General features: G+C 32.4%; 1 protein-coding gene across 1 annotated transcript in view; it reads right to left on the bottom strand.

The window, feature by feature from the left end:
- Positions 1–201: 201 nt before the first annotated feature.
- LOC123711090 overlaps positions 202–19,485 on the bottom strand; it is a 51,806-nt gene continuing 32,522 nt past the window's right edge. The window contains exons 2-7 of the mRNA XM_045663500.1: positions 9,007–9,215; positions 8,240–8,375; positions 3,350–3,483; positions 1,815–1,930; positions 1,204–1,307; positions 202–942 (exon numbers count right to left, since the gene is read on the bottom strand). Coding sequence (XP_045519456.1) covers positions 842–942; positions 1,204–1,307; positions 1,815–1,930; positions 3,350–3,483; positions 8,240–8,375; positions 9,007–9,215 — 800 coding nt within the window. The 3' untranslated portion in view covers positions 202–841. The remainder of the gene's footprint in view (positions 943–1,203; positions 1,308–1,814; positions 1,931–3,349; positions 3,484–8,239; positions 8,376–9,006; positions 9,216–19,485) is intronic.

A 19,485-nucleotide genomic window follows, 5' to 3' on the forward strand; every position in this document is an offset into this window, starting at 1 on the left:
ATTTTATCAAAATGAAAGTTATGACATGCGATTTGTCCTGTGTAGACTTTAACTTTTTAAAATTTATTACAAACAGCATTACTATATGTATAAAAAAAATTAAGCCAAAACAGAGTACATGGCGTATCAATTATTTTTTATACTGTAACGCACCTACGATCATCTTTTCGATTTTCACATACCTCAAACATTGTTCCTTTATATGTGTGTCAGATCAATGGCGTTCCTGTCAGCTGCCTTTGTCATTATATGTCATAAAGCTTATAAATTAATATGTAATATGCCAAAATGTAGTGTTGGCTTAGTTGGTTTCACGGTGTAACTGTCATCCCAGAGATTCTGAACTCCGGCCGTTCACCAATGGACTTGCTGTGTGTGTACACATCGAACCTTCAGTTGTACGGTGAAGGAAAACATTGTGAGGAAACTGGCTGCATATCTCAGATCCAAAAAGTGTTGACTTATTATGTTTGATATAAGGCTGTCTATAAAATAAATATGATTAAGAGTTCTCTGAGGCCACCCACACAGGGTTGTAGTACCACTGAATTATTATTATTATGCTACTATTGGCAAACCAATAGTTTTGAACTCACGTTACATTTACTTACTGCTTTATTAATTGTGTTAATAAGATTTTAGTTACATGCGTTTAGTCTATTTTGTTTAAAATGTTTTTATTTTTAATAATAGATCTCAGTTAAGTTTATAAACTTATATTGTCATCAAAACATCGTTAATAATCAACGTACTTAGACATTTTTACAAATCTACAAAACAAGCATTATGAACAAACAAATTATTTTAAACCCTGATTTCTACATGTATAACTAATTTGAAGCTATCTTATTGATGTTTCCGTGTAATTTTGTAGTAAAAACTGTAAAAACGACTGCAGAACTAGAACAAGTATACATGGTATACACGTTTCTGTGGCGCCACCTGTAGAAGAAATATTACATTAATTTTTACAAATTGTTAAAAATAAACCGATTTATTATATAATAAGAATGTTCAGAAACATTTAAAAGTATAAAAAAGTTTGTATCATACTAGAAGGCTGCATAACTTATAAAAGAAATTATTTGAGTCAAACAAACCACTTGTAATCTATAGCTGGAGTACACGAGAAATTCTACGACGTAGCATGACTTTCTTGTAGCACCTCTACGTCGCTAAGGCTCACATAAAATTCCAATATACCTGTCAAACTCCGTCCCAACGCTGAAACCGGGTTCGCGTTCCGTTCCCTCAGGACAACAGCGTGGCTTGCTGATTTCCACACGTCGAATATTGACGCTTCGCAACTGCAATAATATTATTCTATTCATATTGCATTCAAATTGGAACTCAGTGAAACATTTCACGCACGGCGATAGGTGTGCGCCGTGACTGAAATTATTTGAATTGAGATCAATAGGATTGAACTCTTATTGGTATTGTGTTGAATATTTGTTGTTTAGTATTGACATAATGTTTCCAATAGTTCTGTTATTCTTGGAAATTGTGAGGTTTATAGTAACACATATACAGATGTATGACGAAATTGACAAACAATAAAAGATCTTTTTAATCTTTATGACATAAAGCATTATAAATAAATATAAATAATCATTTTATATCTAAAATAAAAATTACTTGTTGATGGTTTGTTTGTTATAGTAGTTTTATAGGTACGTTGTAAGTAAATATTTTAACGATAGGACACCTTAACACCCATTCCATGGTTATAAATACGTAAATATTTTACAGATAGGTTCAATATGGCTAAGTTGAACAATAGCAAAGCTAAGATAATAATGATAAGATCTTACCGTATCATAAGCATAGGAAGAGGAGATAACACAGCTGTCTCGAGCTCCAAAGTAGACAAACTCGACGCATATCCGTTAGTAAAGTTCGTCACGTGGTTCGCCGTGAAACTCGGCACCTGCGGCAATTTACACCAATTAGCTTAAGTTTGGAATATACGCCACTTATAAACTCCTACACTGCTTTAGCAGGGAGATTAGCAATCGAACATTTGGGATTGTTTAACTAATATATAGTTCTAAAATTTCACAATTCAATGTATATGGACACTTAATTTTTCTTGATCTACTTCAAAAATTTTAAATGTAGAACATGAAATTATTACTAGTCCTAATAGATAAGTATTTTGTACGATTCATTTAAAAGGCTGCACATTTTGCTCAGTCATGTTTTTTTCTTCTATAAACGCGGCGATTACCTAAATCGTCGGAGTTACGCCCCACGAGTATAGTGAGAAGCAGGCACTCTCTTAAGAATTTAATAGCATTTAATCATTTAGCATTAATTTAATCTTTTGTTATACTGGAGTGATTAATATAGAGCGAAATTTCTCTATAATTTAAATCCCGTTGCCCCGCAACCGTACAGTCCTTAACTAAATAGGTATTAAATTGCGTTGCCGAGTTCCATCCCTATTTAGGTAAATGTGTACTTTGATTATTTCAACTATGATAGCTAAAAGGATAATATTCTTAATTATTTAAAGAATCCCATTGAGTCAGAAACCGTACAGTAAGAATATTCAAGAATTTAATTTAATATAATGACGAAAACTATAGTATTTTTATTAATATTTAAAGTCAACTATAACTATACTTTAGTAGAAATATTTCATAGAAATAACACATAAAATCGTCAGTGTGGTTATAGGTACCGGCTGAAAATTTAAAAACCGCAGTTCGACCTCTGTCATACCTTACGTAACATTACGTTTCCATTTTATTACGTTAAAAGTGTGCCAAGTATCATTAATTGTTAGAGCCTTAATTATGAGTCAGCATAATTTTAATGTGGAATAATTCTCGAAAAAGCTGGTTTAATTACTCATGTCATATACATTGTCGTAATGTTCGTTATTTTAGTTATTTTGTTGACATTAGACGATAAACGTGTTTATTATGTATTAAATATTGTAACGAGAAGTAAATTACTTTGTTATTTTTCAGGTTCTTTTATAGGTACATTTTATTAAAACATTAAATCGCGAATTTTTCACTGTGACATGTTTATTACCAATATCAATTTAAGTTATATTTAAATGTAAATTTGTTTTCTATACCAGTGTTAATTTTTACTTGATATATTGTATTGTATGGATAAGTTAGTTTGAAACTTGTATTTTACGTAAATAACATGTGCCAGCTAAGATAAACATTGTCTTAAATGCGACTTAATGATGGTAATAATTAAGGCCGGCAACGCACCCGGCAACTGGCATTAAGTGTTCATGGTCGGCGTATCACCTAACATCAGGTGAGCGTCTTACCCGTTTACTCCCTGTTCTATAAAAAAACCTTTATTACTATGATACACTCACCATTTGCTCATTCACGTACCACGTGATGTTAGCTGCGGGTAGCGAGGGTGGTGATGAGCAGTTAGCCTGAATGTGATCTCCTCCCACATATGTCATCCTATCCGATGTTATGTTCGGGCCGATTAACGGAGGCTCTGTAACAATATAATTAATAGCTATATTATGGTACGAGACATATAAAATAAATAAATATATATATTTAGATATAGATGATATATATAGATGCACGCAACACTGGAAGATGACTGGACCAATTAGAGTTTTTATAGCGGAATATCGAAGAGCCTCTATGCAAAATGTTTCATATGTAGCTATGAACCTACTAAAAAAGTAGGCTAAGTAAAAAAACATATTAAGGCGAAAGAAGTTCGCGAGTGCAGCTAGTTTAAAATAGATAAACCTGACCTATTAATGATGTTAATGGTATGGTGATGAATATGAAGATACACAAATGTATGTATGTAGTATAGCTCTCTTCTGTTATGTGTTGAAATTTCTGCAAATAAATGGAACTTTATTAACGCAATGGATGTTTAAAAATATATATAATGAGGAGGAAGGACGTTTTACTGTTCTTCCAACCTAAAGGAAGAATCTTCCAACAGTTTAAAGATTGACTGGTCGGCGCTGGAAGGACTGGGGCTAAGGTATTCTTACCTTCTGTTCTGAAGAGAACTTCTGTTCTATATATCCGTAGCGGCCGGAATAAGTTCGTTAGCGCATTTTAAGGTATGACAACGTCGCTGTGATTTAAATGGAGATTGTCGCTATCGGAACAATAATATCCTCTGTATACAATATTAAATAATGCCGTTTAAAAACCCGATGATAGATACTTTGTCAGACTTTGACTTTGTCAGTGGCTACTTCAAAAAAAAACTTATTAAAAACCCGTTTTTTTTTTCACCAATTATTTTAATCATGAGTTCCTAAACGAGGAAGCACAGAATCAGCACGTACAGTTTCATTTTAAAGGAAAATTTCAGTAAAAATCGGAAAATACAATGGCTTTAAACCTGGTTTAAACTTTGTAATCCCGTCGATTCGTTTATCTGGGAAGCACGTTTGCACGCAACTGTATTTTTTCTTGTTTTTAAAACGGTCATCCCATTGTCGATAAAGACAATACCTTGGGGCTATACATTTAAGTTTTGCGATTCCGGTTTTGAATAATATAAAGATGTTAATAGTCAACAAATTGTTTATAGAAGTTAATTATTAAAAAAAAAAATCTAAAGCTTTATTTTTCTCTCTACATTTCTGGCTAAACACTATGTCGAATAGTTATCAATGTGTAATGGAGATATATTTTAAATAAATTAAAACTAACGTAAAAGTTGACAAACTTTGTTTTGGATGGTATCAATTATGTATTAAAACCAGTATGCAATTATTGTGGGACCTGGGACTTTAACCCAAAGATCTCAAGAACTACTAAACCACGGAATATGTCTTCTAACAATATTATTTATATCTCGCAGATTCGAAGCGATTATTATTAGCCAGATAGTTATCACTATGATCATCTTACATTTGGATTTTATTTTAAAATAAGCACATCCGGCGCCGGCGCCGATAAGGGAGCAATTGAACTCAACGATTGATCCAATGTATTACTGACGAATTTACTTTGTAAGTATTTGTATCATAGACATCTTGCAGCGTGAACAACCACATTAATAATGACTGGATATATAAGAATGAAAAACACGAAACCAAAAAGGTCTTCATTATAACTTAAGTCTGACCGAACTCATCCGTCTTTCGTTCAGAAAACCGTACAAAATATATCTACTAAAACAACATAAAGTTTCCCTAAGCATTTTCTGAACAAAGAAAACGAATGATTTCCATTCAAGAGTGGACTGTATTGAGCGAATTCGCATGAATGAGTGGGATTGAATGAAATCGGACCTTTTAGTAAATTTACGAACAAATAGGTTGGATATGAATTAAGTTGCCATAGTGATTAATTAATTAGTATCTACATTGTGTATAGTTAAACACATGGATTAAAATTAGTTAACTGTAAAAGGGTTTCTATCAAATAAATGAAACGATTGAAAAATACTGGATACACAACCAACTCTCTTTCAATATTTTCTTGTATTATTTTTAATCTGTACCACAGATATGTATTCCGTTAACGTAACTTTTATATAGTACTTGTATACTGTCAGATTAAAAAAATATAATATTTGATTTAAAACTTTCTTCCAATATTAGTCAATAAGAAACTGCCACATCAAGTTGATAACTATTTGATTTTACGATTACAGTACAGTGAAATAGAGTGTACAGTGAAGAAAAGTGGGTACCAATACCGGCCGGTAACACAGGCTGAGACCTCTGGCATTAAGTGTCTATGGGTAGCGTATCACTTAACAGCAAGAGAGTCTCCTGCTCGTTTGCCCGCTTTCATAATTAGTGCCAACGATAGTCGGGAAAATGCAATATTCCGCTGGAGTCTTATATATTAAAATCCATTCGGACTTAAGTTCGGAAGTCATGCTTAAGGCCGGTAACACAGGCCGAGATATCTGGCATTGAGTGTCCATGGATAGCATATCACTTAACAACAAGAGAGTCTCCTGCTCGTTTGCCAGCATTCATTATTAATTGCAACGATAGTCGGGAAATTGCAATATTCTGCTGGAGTCTTATATACTTAAATCCGTCCGGACTTAAGTACGGACGGCGCGTCGGTCGGAGTTTAGATATATAAGGTAGGTAAATATATAAATATGCTTAAATAACTTTATTTCTCATTACATAATTGTATTTTATTTACATGAGAAACATTACGTATATACGAGCGAGATACACGTCCCAATTTCAGTCTAGTAGATTCACTCTATTATTAATGCCTAATGGGTAGTTTTTAATCCCTTTGGAATTTGTTAAACGCGCTAATATTGCGAATTAGATGGTAATTGATTAAATATATCTATTGGTATGAACCTAATTGACCTCTTCAAATAATTTATGCGCGGCTTCTGAAAGATAAGCAAACTCGCTCGACGAGTATTGCGTGTAGTGGTGTGTTTGATTTTTTTTAAAGATAAGCTGAGTGACTATGGAGAGTTATTTTTTTTTTTAAATTAAGATACAGGTGCTATAAAGATATAGTTGTTTAATCGTCATAATTTTGGTTTCTAAATATATAAGATAGGGATTAAACCAATATTGTTAAGAGACATGGTGCGTTTCCAATCAACAACATATTCTATTCAAATTTCGTATTTAAGGTAGATCGGTCTAATAAAAAATATATAAAATCTAAAGCGTATCGCACTGCTTGTCAAACCCGACAAAGGCTAGTTGAAAAACAAAAACAGATTGAAATCGAGCCGGCCCGTTTGTTTTCGGAGGTTCGACAAAATGCCAGCTGGTTCTGAATATGCAATATTTCACGTTTCTAATAAAAAAATTAGGTAACGACGAAACTAGGAATTCAATCGTATTCAATGAATTTCAGATTTTGTCGGATTTGTTCATTAATATATATTATTACTGATAAACTTAAAGTATATTATTCCAAAGAGTCATTACCTTATTGAGACTTGTGGAGACTTAAGTGGTCATTTTATACAATTGCAATTTTAACAAAATTGTATTGGTGACCGAGTGGTTAGTAGTAGTTGTCATACACGTGCCGTTACGTATTGCGTTACAGCCAAGACGCGGTATTAAAGGGTTTATTTTTACTAAGAACGCAATAAACACTTGTTCGTATTGTGAAGAAAACCTTAGGATACAGCCACAGAGATTAGGCAGATATAGAGAGCTATGCGTACTAATATCTAATATATAAAATTCTCGTGTCACGGTATTTGTAATTAAATTCCTCCGAAATGGCTCGACCGTTTTTCGTGAAATTTTGTGTGCGGTTATGTTTGTGAATCGGGTAACATCTATTTTGCATCCCCATAAATGTTAAGGGTGTTTCACGACACATTTTTTTATGACACCGCATACAATAATAAAACCCTTAATTTTTACGCCTCTACGATTAACCCATATTTTTATTTGTAATTTAAAAACTTATGAGTTGAACTCTGAGGGAATAAAGACAAATTCACAGGAAAACCTAAAAAGTTTTCATTCCGAAGAACCGAATAGTCTCTAGGGTAGCATAGCGAAATGTTCCATGTTGGTATGTACTAAAAAGGTAGGCTAAGTAAAATGACATTAAGGAGAAATGAAGATCGCGAGGCAGCTAGCTAGCTAGACACAGAAATGTATCATCCTCTTGCCTCTGGGATTTCAGCACTTCAAGAGTCCGAGACATTTATTCTAACGCTAAGTTAGAATAATAAATTTATTATTTAAAAAAATCAATGTTTCGTTGCTACTAAAAATCATATCGAAAACATACTTGCAAATAAAAAGTTTATACAAATTAAGCATCCATATTGTACCAGTTTTCTTTTAATAAATCAAAATTTAATAAGCAAGCGAACATGAAATCAAAGAAAAACAAACAAATCGCGAAGCCCATTAAATCGAAACAAAATGAAAACGATTTAGTATGCACAAGTCATTCCGTACGAACGTAGAGCCAAGTAATTATTCATGTAAACACTGTTGATTTTCTTACGTTTTTTTCACTCGCAAATAGATTAAAATTCTCGACGGCGACAGGTGCTTGATTGTCACCGTATATAATTTCTTTTATAAACATGTATTACTCCAAGTTTTGGATTTTAACTTATTATGCAAATTATTGCATTTTAAATAGCAAATTATTTCGTAGGATTTTTTCAACAATCCATATAGTCAAGACTTCTCCAGTTAGACGTTGGCCGTAGACAAGCGTTGGTCATTGGAAACTAGTGAACCTTTATTTTTTATGTACTTATAACCAACTTCAAAAATAATTTTACATACCCACAACGACCATTTCCGATGCTTTGATGTCTGTATGAAATAGAGGTGCGTCAGCCGAAACTTCACACTGGTACTCGCCAGTTAAGGTTCTGTCAACTTCTGTTAGCACTACGCGATTTTGATCTGATCTTGCCACCTATAAAGAATAACAATTAAATTACACACAAACAGTAACAATACTTTTTGATTTACACAAGGAGCTTAAATAATGCTTCAATTCATCTACATTATTAAATAGAAAGACATACAATACTGAAAACGCCAAGAAGCTACGATCCCATTTACATTATTCGACTTTATTAGACTTCTGTGTTAATTAAAGATCTGTATTAAAATGAAAACGATTATTGTTTTGACAGGAGGCGATACTCAAGTGATGGGAGGATAATTTACCGAGGGGATACCGAAGGTAAACTCGAGGTAGCTCGTAGCAGGGCCTACGTCAAAGGACAGCCTGACGAAATAACCTTTTCTAGCTAAAAAATATAATAATTTTATTCTAAGAAATACAAAGAGTTGAATATACAACATTAACATTCAGTTTTTCTTTGTATATTTTAAGTAGACAAAGGTTTATCTAATATTGGAGATCCAGATTATGTACTTTAAAACTAAAGCGTATCCCACAGATAAAGTAAATAGTATAACTCTATAAATCGGCTATTAACTATTTTAAAATCCATAAATTCAACCACTTGAGTCACTGTTACAGTTCAAACTAGCAAATTATTATACGTTTATATAATATATACAATACATGTACTCACATCGACTTTGATCTCAGCAACAGGAAAAACCTTGGTCGCAGGCGACTCCTTGGGCACGTACCGATAAAATTCTATCATATTTCTATACCATCGTATAGAGTAAAGCTGCGCGCCTTCTAACTCGTAAGTGCACATGAGTTCTACGTTCTGCCCAGTTAGTACTGCCTTCGGTACGTGAATTTGCAAGAACTTTAGCGTGCTAACTGTACCTGTAACAAGGATTTTATAGCATTTACATATTTATTTGTAGAACGTACATATAGAACGTTACTTTTTATCCAAATTTTGAATAACTGTACATCGATAATAATTAAACATTCGTATGTTATTGAAAATTTTATTTAGTAGGTCATCAGTCGAAACTCGAAAATCAGTGAGTTCATCACTGATTTTCGAGCCTAAGATGTGTTTGATTTCTTACGACCTTTAATTAATTAATTTATTAACACTTTGTTACATTATAATATATAATAAAATTAACATAATTAGTTAAAAGGAGGCCTAATCGCTTTCGAGCGATCTCTTCCAGGCAACCACTGTGAGTAAAGAAAAAAAATGTATTAAATATGCCATGATTAATGCCTATGGACAGAAAACAGTGTGGTTACGCCTGCAGACTTACATTGGACGACATTAAGATTAAGAATTTCATGCTTATCCACTAAGCTAACACTTATCTGAGTAAACGATACTATGTTATTTTATAAAACAATGTGTTTATTTTATTCGTACTGTATATGGATTAAAATAAGCTCAGATATAAGAAAGGACCATGTTATAAAATTACAATTGCTGTAAGTTCAAATTAAATTTCAACAGAAAAATTTCACTCATGAAATATAGAAAAGTTTGAAAACATATCAGTACATTTTCACGATAACAATCCGTAAAACGTTGACAAAGAACTTAAATTCGTATCAAAAGTTTGACATTTTCGACTTGTTACACTTTACGATTTCGTGCTTCGAAAGGTAAAGTAAATATCGAGTTTATGATCCTCGTTAGAAGTTCGCTCGTAACGTTAAACGGCAGGTTATTATGGCTTCTCAAATCTTAATATTCTTTGCAGTTATTATCGCCTCGTACTTAGTTCAAGTATGTCAAGCCCTCCGATACTTTTTATCAGGAAAAATCACTAGGGTTTAATTTGTTTATTCTGGTTTAGTCATTAAAAATGTAATAAAGGTAAACTTCTGGTTTCGAATAGAACCTAGACTCAATTAAAGAAATATATGATCCTTAGTAACTATCAATATTATCATATATTACCTAAATAGCTATCAGTTCGGTTTATATATACACCACACTAACTTATAAACATGTTAATATAATATTAACAATAAAGCTAATCTTTATAACAGTAACAATACCAAACAATAATTAATCAATTATTGTTTGGTATTGTTACTATTATAATTAAATAATTATAATTAATTATAAGTAAATTGCATAATTATGTATGGATTGTCTAATTATAGGTTGTTTTAGTATAAGCTTGTTTATGTTACATAATTATATACTATAAGGATTATAGTATGTGCGAGTCTCCACTTAAGACAAACACGTGAGACCGTGTTGATCAGAAACCGAAAAGGAAATGTATCGAAATAAATGAAATTATTCGATATAAAATAAAGGATACCTCGAATGCTCAATGACGCATTCAGAACGAAATAAATGTCACATTCAATTGTTAAATTCTTTCTCCTTTGTTCGATTTATAATCCATCTTAAATGACGCCTTTGTCGCCTAAGTCGATTCTGAGCTTTTATTTTATTTTGTGCTTAATAGTGAGTATTTGGTAGTATTTATGTATGTCAACGATTTTAATATCTTTAAAAAAAAGTTTATAATTTTACATGCATATTTTTCTATTTAGTTATTTTATTATCATTACTTGAATATACATAAACGGCATTAATAACCTGACTGTCTTCTTGATATATGTATAATTAAGATTTTTGTAAATCATTTTGTGTGTTCTTTAACAATGATATATAGTCATATAATATGGACATATGAAACTACATCAACATTCAATCATTTAAGAGTGTAAGTGAACGAGTATAAAATGAAGCCAATATTCCGTAAAACCGTACTATACCAATATTTACATATTTCCAATACATTTGTCTTCATACTCATGTTTACGACGCTGTGGACAGCGCGGCCCACATTTTTATCGCATTAATACCAATAACACCCGAGAGATTAATTAATATGCCAACGAAAAACAGCTTTATGAAGATAATAATGGTTCAATTCCATACGGATATTACTGTTTATGTTTTTCGTTCTTTATGCTAGATTTTATCATAAATATTTTACATATAATGTTTTATTTGTTGGGTGCACCTTTTTAATCTCTTTCGCCTGCCTGAGTTTGTGATGAAATACATAAGGCAAGCACATCTTGCTTCAAATATTTCAGTAGTGATGTATAGGTTATGAAAATTGATAAAAATAAGCTTCGGTATTTATTTATCAAACGTGAGCTTTGTGTTTCCCGGTGGTTATCTCTTTAAATTTAATAGTTTAAAATTGTTATATTTTTTAAACTCTTCGATATCGTTCACAACAAACGCTTTATAAACCTATATATATCCAATCAGACCCGATATTTTCAGCAGTTTTCACGATTTCAACGCACTCAAAACAGTGTTGTTCTACGTCGCCAGATAAAAGCGTTTTAAATCTTCAAATTTATGGTTTGTTTGTTAAAACGGAATCGTATTTGTGTAGAGGGCGTTATTTAATATGGAAGAGCAGTTTATGCACGCTCACGGGCTTGGATCGGTAATGTTTACAGATTTCTTACATGAATAAATGTATCAGTCTCGAGATGGTTATCATAGTTTCCTGGTAATTTTATGCGACTCCTTCTTAGATATATTTAATTCGTTTACTAACAGGATTTTTATATATTTTTTTCATGAATACAATTCATGGATACTGGTGCAACTGCGCTTACACTGCTGGTACATCAACTAATTTCGTTTTTTTCAAGTATACAAAGCAAAAAGTATCAAAAATTTGGTTATTACAATATACACGATGTACTTTTTACATGAATATAAAATACAAATAAATTAATAAAAACATCTAATCGAACAAAGAAGTCTTGCACAATTTTGAGTTTTTAAAAGCGCTGTTGGCTTCGCTAGGTTTAGTGAACTACGTTAGACATTGTTGATTTATTCTACATTGTAACCCTAACTTTTTAAAAAGATTTTTAAAGAAACAAGTAAATTTACTAAAATGCGGTCTTACTATACTACTATAGTACACTACTAAAATCGTAATACTGTAACCCATGAACCTTTGAGCGCCAAACAAACGCATACTAACTATGCCATGGAGTCACATATTAGTTTGGAAAAGTAGAATAAAATCCTTTCTCTCTTGGACAAGTAATGCTTATCTATACGGAACAAAACTTTTGGCAATGAAGTTGGTATCGATATACGAAACTTGCAACATCGTATAATATCCAAAACAGACAACTGTATAGTTTTATCAAACTAGTTTTTTCGGCTAATACAAGCTGTATTGTTAGTCTTTATAGTGTAGTGGTTGTTTGATTGCGTACAAAATTGTTAACTAAGATAAATTTAATTTGCAGATCTTTTATTAACTCTTAAATTTTACAGTGCATTTATTATTTGGTTAATAGTATTTGTTTGCGCTAAATCGGTTAGTCAAAGAAGGATGACAATTGTCGAGTTTGACTTAGTCGAACGAACCGGAGGCCTACCGGCTAAATGGCGCTAGGATATACGTATATAGTTAAATTTTTAACCGAGTATATACCACATACAGTATCTCATTTACTCTTATTCCTTATTTAAGGATCCAGTGCTTGGATTGGGACATACCACAGTTTATGGTAAGTGCCAGTCTTAGTCTGGTCGATTATTGGATTCCTTTTTTTACTGACACGTGACAGCCGAACCAACGCATAGTAATTTACCGAGGGAAGAGAGCATCCTGGATATAGCCTCCGGATACCCGGAAGTGACTCTTCCATTTCCTTTCTATGTCTGATTTTGGTTTGGTGCTAATCTAGAAATGTCGTTGACATTTATTAAAATATAAACGATCATCGTGTACTTAGTGCCTTTTTATTATAAAGAATGTTGTTACATTAGAAAAAATGCTAACATTTATATTCACAAAGAAATATTGAACACAAATCTTCAAGACTTACAGAAAACTGGTTGAACGGAAAAATTAATTGAATAGACTTTTTCAATTAAAATAAATCACTAAATAAGCCTTTGACCGCATTTCACGGAGAAATTAAATACTTTATTGGCATAAAATGCTTCAAAGTAAGGACGCTTTGAGCGATATTCTTTCATATACTTTTTTATTCCGAATGTAAATTGTGCTGTAGACATTTGCTATTGAAAACATTATTTCTAGAATGCTTTAATATGTTAATACGAAGGGGAAAATACTATCTTTGAAATACAATTTTAACGACTAATCTAAGTCGATAGACTCATACAAAGTTTAGAGTAGAAAAATTGTTGGCCATTCACAAAGGCTGCCGTTTCTCTACTGTTTTATCTTCTGCTTTATATTCTTAAAAGTGGAATTTTTATAAAAATTACGATGAAATAATTACGAAAATGTGATAATTTATTTGCATTATAATATTATATTTGGTAAGCTAATGATTATTTAAACGGCAGTGTTGGCCTAGTGGCTTTAGCAAGCTACTCTCGTCCTAGGATCGTAGGTCCCATAGATGATAATAAACAACAACGTATCGTTTTATCGTTTAAAAACGTTGGCTTGTATAAAATATAATTTATATTAATAAACTATCTTAAAGGGAAACGATTTCTTTCGAAATAAAATAAATTATAGATCCATCTCAGTATTCCAAGTCAGTGAGATAGCACATCCAAGTGTTAACAAACAACTAGTGAAGTTAGAACTTGTATCGGACGCAATAAATACCAGTTAATGCCGAGCTTTACTGAAAGAGTTCAGAGCGAGCCCCGGTATAAGCTTTGATTTAGATTCGCAAGTCTTAAATAAAAACTTAAGCATTTGTCGGGAATGATTTTGTTTTATATATAATATAAAAACAATTTTCATCAACAATCAACAATTCAGCAGTGTTAGCCTAGTGGCTTCAGCGTGCGACTCTCATCCCTGAGGTCGTAGGTTCGTTCCCGGCTGTGCACCAATGGATTTTATTTATGTGCGCATTTAACATTAGCCCGAACGGTGAAGGAAAACAGGAAGGTGGGGAAGGTGAGGAAACCGGCTTGCCTAAGACCCAAAACGTCGATGGCGTGCGTCAGGCACAGAAGGCTGATCACCTAATCCCTATTCGATCACTACCTATTCGATTAACAAATGGTCATGAAACACATACAGAAATCCTATACAGAAATCCTATAAAGGTTGTAGCGACAAAACAATTTAGATTTATTATATAAAATGTTAGTATTAATGTCATCGATATTCAGATTGAGCATTCTAATGAACGAGCTAAGTCTGCATATTCATAGTTTTCTCCCATCACACTTTGAAATCGATTTCATTTTAGTTTTTATAAGTCAATTGTTTTGTTGTATATTTTTATTATGTCTTCGTGTACATACACGAAGTTGTACATTTTACGTTTGCTTGTCAACTTAGAAATTGTAGTTTATTGTTCTTGTAGTTAACCAATGAATCGCGCGAGGCGTTGGCGAGCTTTTATATATAAATTATATTGATGAAACATAATTAAACAATCGTCCAAAGGCTTGGTTGAGAGGAATACGTAACATTTTTAATACATATTTTTAGTTGGATTATTATTTAAGCTAAGTTTCTTATAGTATATACCTTTATAGAAAGAAATAATACGAAGTTAAATTAGGTTAAAATTGTTAAATATATATCTGTTGTTTTCCTGATTTGTCTATTGAATACAATAATTTTAGAACGTATTATTATGTTAAAAAGACGCCTTGTTATCTTTGACATTATTTAAGCGATTATAGTTTATATCATATAATTAGATTTTTATGTCATTAAGATTACGAGAAATATTTATTAAAGTCCTCGTAAAGTTAAACTTTCTTTAAGAGTCAATGAAATATTTAAAAATACCATTAAATCAATAAATTTTTAAGAATAATCCTAAGTATGGCTGTTAATATTTTTGTAGAATTCTTACGCAGTTGATATGCTTATTACGTTATAAATAAAGAATTCATACATTTGAGCTAAATCGATGTGGACGGTATTAATATGATATTCATTGAACTGAAACTGATAACTCACGGGAAAATAACGTGATATTATTTTATTGGATAGGCAGTTTCCTATTCCTAATTATTATAGCCGTTTTCGTTGTTTTTGTGGTTATCGTACACCGCGTATATCTCGGACTTAAACTGGGTTCAATTTGCAGCAACAAATGTTTATTCGCTAGAGGGTAATACTTGCTTTGAAACATATCAATGAAACGAAAACAAAGTGTGTGCCTCGTTCGAATACATTTATATTATTTTACAGTTTGTTTTGTCCGTACTTATGTGAAACTTCATAGTAAATTCTACTTGTAACAATGATAACTATGATATAAAATGACTTTGTATCTAACGGGAACTCAGTCGAATTCTAGATATTAATATTAAGTATGGAATTAATGCTGGAAGTTAGCCAAAGGACAATAAAATACTGCATAGGCGTGGCAACAAGACATAACATACAAGATGTGTATAAGTTATAACATAACACACAAAAGTGTATGTTAAAATGACAGTAGCGCTTCAATCTTTCAGGCCTTAGATTTATGCATCTGTTACGGGATTATTTGTTTTTTCTAATAGGCAAGAAGTTGATTATCGTTTTGTACGTTTTACACGCTGTCGACTTCTTCGGTCCGACAACCTTCTTTTCTCGGTTTAACTCAAATATGAATCAGTCTCTTTTATGTGTTAGCAAAACTCATTAGCCGTTAAAATAACTTTATTGAGTTAGTAGAAAACTATCTACTTCAATTTTAACTGCTTGATAACTAAAAGTGAATAATAGAGTGAATATAAAGCATCCAAGTTACTTTGAAAAAGATTCAAACTAAAAAATACTGAATAAAATTTGCATCATAGTGAGAAAAAGTTATGAAAATATAAGTGAGATTTTCAGTGACTTAAAGAAATGTGAGTTGTTTTTCGTCTTGGAAATCGATAGCTGATGTCTTTTTCACAACGTTTGTATTTGTAGTTGTAAACAGTATATCATCAGTAGTTGTAAATCTTGCTTAATTTATTTTATTACAATTGAACATTATTTGGTTTAATTGAAGTTCTATTTGGGTGCGAGTCAGATAAGTTTATACATATTTTTGTACACATACAAGATACGTATTGATAAGATACCCGTTAAAAATGGTTTTCTTTCGAGATGCGTATTATAAACTAAATACCTTTCTTCAAATTTAAGAATATATTTAGTTACGGGATTGTTTTCTTTAATCTTACAACATGTATGTATTTGTATGTCTAGTAAATGACGTACATTTGTATTTTAGGCAAGTAGTCTGTTCAAGTTCTGTCAAGTTCTGTGCCTGTATACGGATATCAGGGATTCGATTTATGGCTAAAATAATTCTAGTTACTTTAATACAATATGTGTACCCACTATTGGGTAGTAAAAATCAGCAAGCAAAATGAGCAGAGTTGGCCGAATGGCTTTAGTGTTCGGCTCTCATTCCTGATCCTGGTCCTGGTCGTAGTTTCGATCCCTGGCTGAGCACCAAGGGATTGCGCACACATAAATAATTCTATGTTAACGTTTGCTGGTACGATGAAGGAAAACAGACCTGTTTACTGACTTTTTTGCGCCTAAACCTTTCTGAAATGGCTAGGCTAGACTATTTAATATATACATAATTTTTAATATTAAAAAATTGAATTGGTCCCTTAAGAACCTGAAGTTTAAGGAAGAAATTACTAGAAGTTTTTTAACGATTAACGACTTATGTCAGGCACCGGAGGCTCATCACCTACTTGCCTATTAGATTGACATAGACCATGAAACAGAATCTGAGGCCCAGACCTAAAGAGGGTTGTAGGGCCACAATTTTTTTTATTTAATGTAAAAAAAGATGGAACTTTAAATATATTTTCTTATTCTTCGACATGGGCGACAAACTGAACACAATATTAATTATCTTATAGTTTTAATCAATATATATTGTAATAAAGATTTAAATCAAATTCTCGCCTTTGTTCCTCTCAATTATCGGTAATGAAAATTATTGGACGTGTTCAATATTCCGAAATCCACACTTGATTGGTTTATTCCAACTGTCAATTAATTACGATTAATCAGACAACAAGAGAAACACAATGAGGGAAATATGAAACGGATTGCTGTGACTTCGTTTGTACAAAAATAATCTTAATTTTATGACAAATAAAATATTGTTTGACAGCTCATAAAAGCTAATCAAAAATTTGGTTTTAGAATTAGCACACGTAATAGAGATCTTTTAGCATTCTGAGGTTATTGGTTCGATGCCTGGCTGTGCATAAATTGACTTTTTGTTTATGTGCGCATCTAATAAGACTTGCTGGTACGGTGAAGGAAAACATCGTGAGGAAACCGGCATGTCTCAAATTATAAGGAAGTTTTTTAGACATTGCTCCACCACGATGTATGCAAAAACTGTTACGCCATGGTTATAAAACCATTTAATCACCTTCCTAGAAGTTATAGATCACTGCCGTGTAATTATTTCAAGGGGAATAATTTTTTTAAAGACAAGGTGCCTCATTGCTTAGGCGAGTATTTGGACCATAGATTTGACACCAAATGTTAAGGTTAAGGTATTTAACCTTAACTTTGACATTATTTTATGTTCTTATTATAAGACATTGTAAAAATTGATATAACATTTGAATGCCTATTGTGGCTGATTGTGCGGATATTTGTAATTGATCGATCTCACCACTGTACCACTATCTTGGCAAATAATTATTATTATGCATTTAGAAAAATATTAAAAAATGTATATCGCTTGCTTTTCCGCAATATTGTCGGATTATTTTAATTCGACGTTTAGCCCAAGTCCTGTTTCTTAATTGCTCTAAATCACCTATCATTTATACGTAATATGCTAATAGGAAGGCCACTGTCAATACATAATAAATTACTTCTTTATTTTTTTATTTCTTTAATTGATAATGCCTGTGTAGACATATGGCATTCAGCTTTGGGGCTGTACAGCGAAAAGCAATTTAGAAATAATACAACGGTTTCAGAACATGGTCCTTCTAGACATCGTCAATGCACCATGGTACATTAAAACTGAAAGTATCCACAAGAATCTTAATGTATATACAGTCCTAAGTACGGCGAAACGGTTTGCCTTAGCTCACTTAAACAGGCCATATAGCCATGTGAATGCTGAGACAATCCAACTTCTAGACACGACAGGAGTAAGAAGCCTAACGAGAACTAAACTTTTTGAGTTAATAGACTTAGTGTTGTGAATATAAGTGCAGGTGCGGTATATCGGACGCATGAACTAGTGTCAAAACATTACAGAACACTAAGACTAACAGTCTGACATGAACATTACCTTAGTTTAAGCTATTCATTAGCATTGTAGAAAATTAAGTCAACATAATATTACCTATTAGCCATAATTGTTGTATATGCTATATTGTAATGCATGTAAAGTCGCACTCTTTTTATGTAAACTTTATTGCAATAAAAAAAATATAACTAAAGGAGAGTTATCCGCACATAATATGGTGATCGGCACCTTTACTCTATAACTTCCAACAGCGACTACCGACCCGATTGCTAATGTCGCAGCTTTAAGATCACACGGAATAAATGCTCATTATTAGAATTGGTAACGCTATTGACAGATGACGCAGTATGCATTAAACCATGAATAAGCCTAAATCGCGCTTTCATAGACGTAATGTAGCTTGAATTGGTACTAGTTTCATATTGATAGCAGTGTTGGATTCAGCGCGCGACTCTCATCCCTGAGGTTGTAGGTTTGATCCCCGGCTGTGCACCAATGGACTTTATTTTTATGCGCGCATTAAACATTCGCTCAAACGGTGATGGAAAACATCGTGTGGAAACTGGCTTGCCTTAGACCCAAAAGTCGACGGCGTATGTCAGACATAGAATAGGTATATTAGATTAACAAATGATCATGAAACAGATACAGAAATCTGAGGCTCAGAAAAGGTTGTAGTTCCATTGATTTATTAATATTTTATTTTATTTTATTCATATTGATACTTGGCTGAACACATTATCTACAGTACCGATGGTAACCGGATACGGTGTCAGTATTAGAAAGTGAAACAAAAAATCATATTGTGAGAACTAGAGATGTACACTCTGTTGTCAATGAAGTAAGCGAACGCACAATTGCTTCACTTTTAATCATGAAGCAAGCAAGTGCGTAGGCAAATATTCAAGCATATACAAAACAT

Source organism: Pieris brassicae, chromosome 6, assembly GCF_905147105.1.
Source record: "Pieris brassicae chromosome 6, ilPieBrab1.1, whole genome shotgun sequence".
NCBI lineage: Eukaryota > Metazoa > Arthropoda > Insecta > Lepidoptera > Pieridae > Pieris > Pieris brassicae.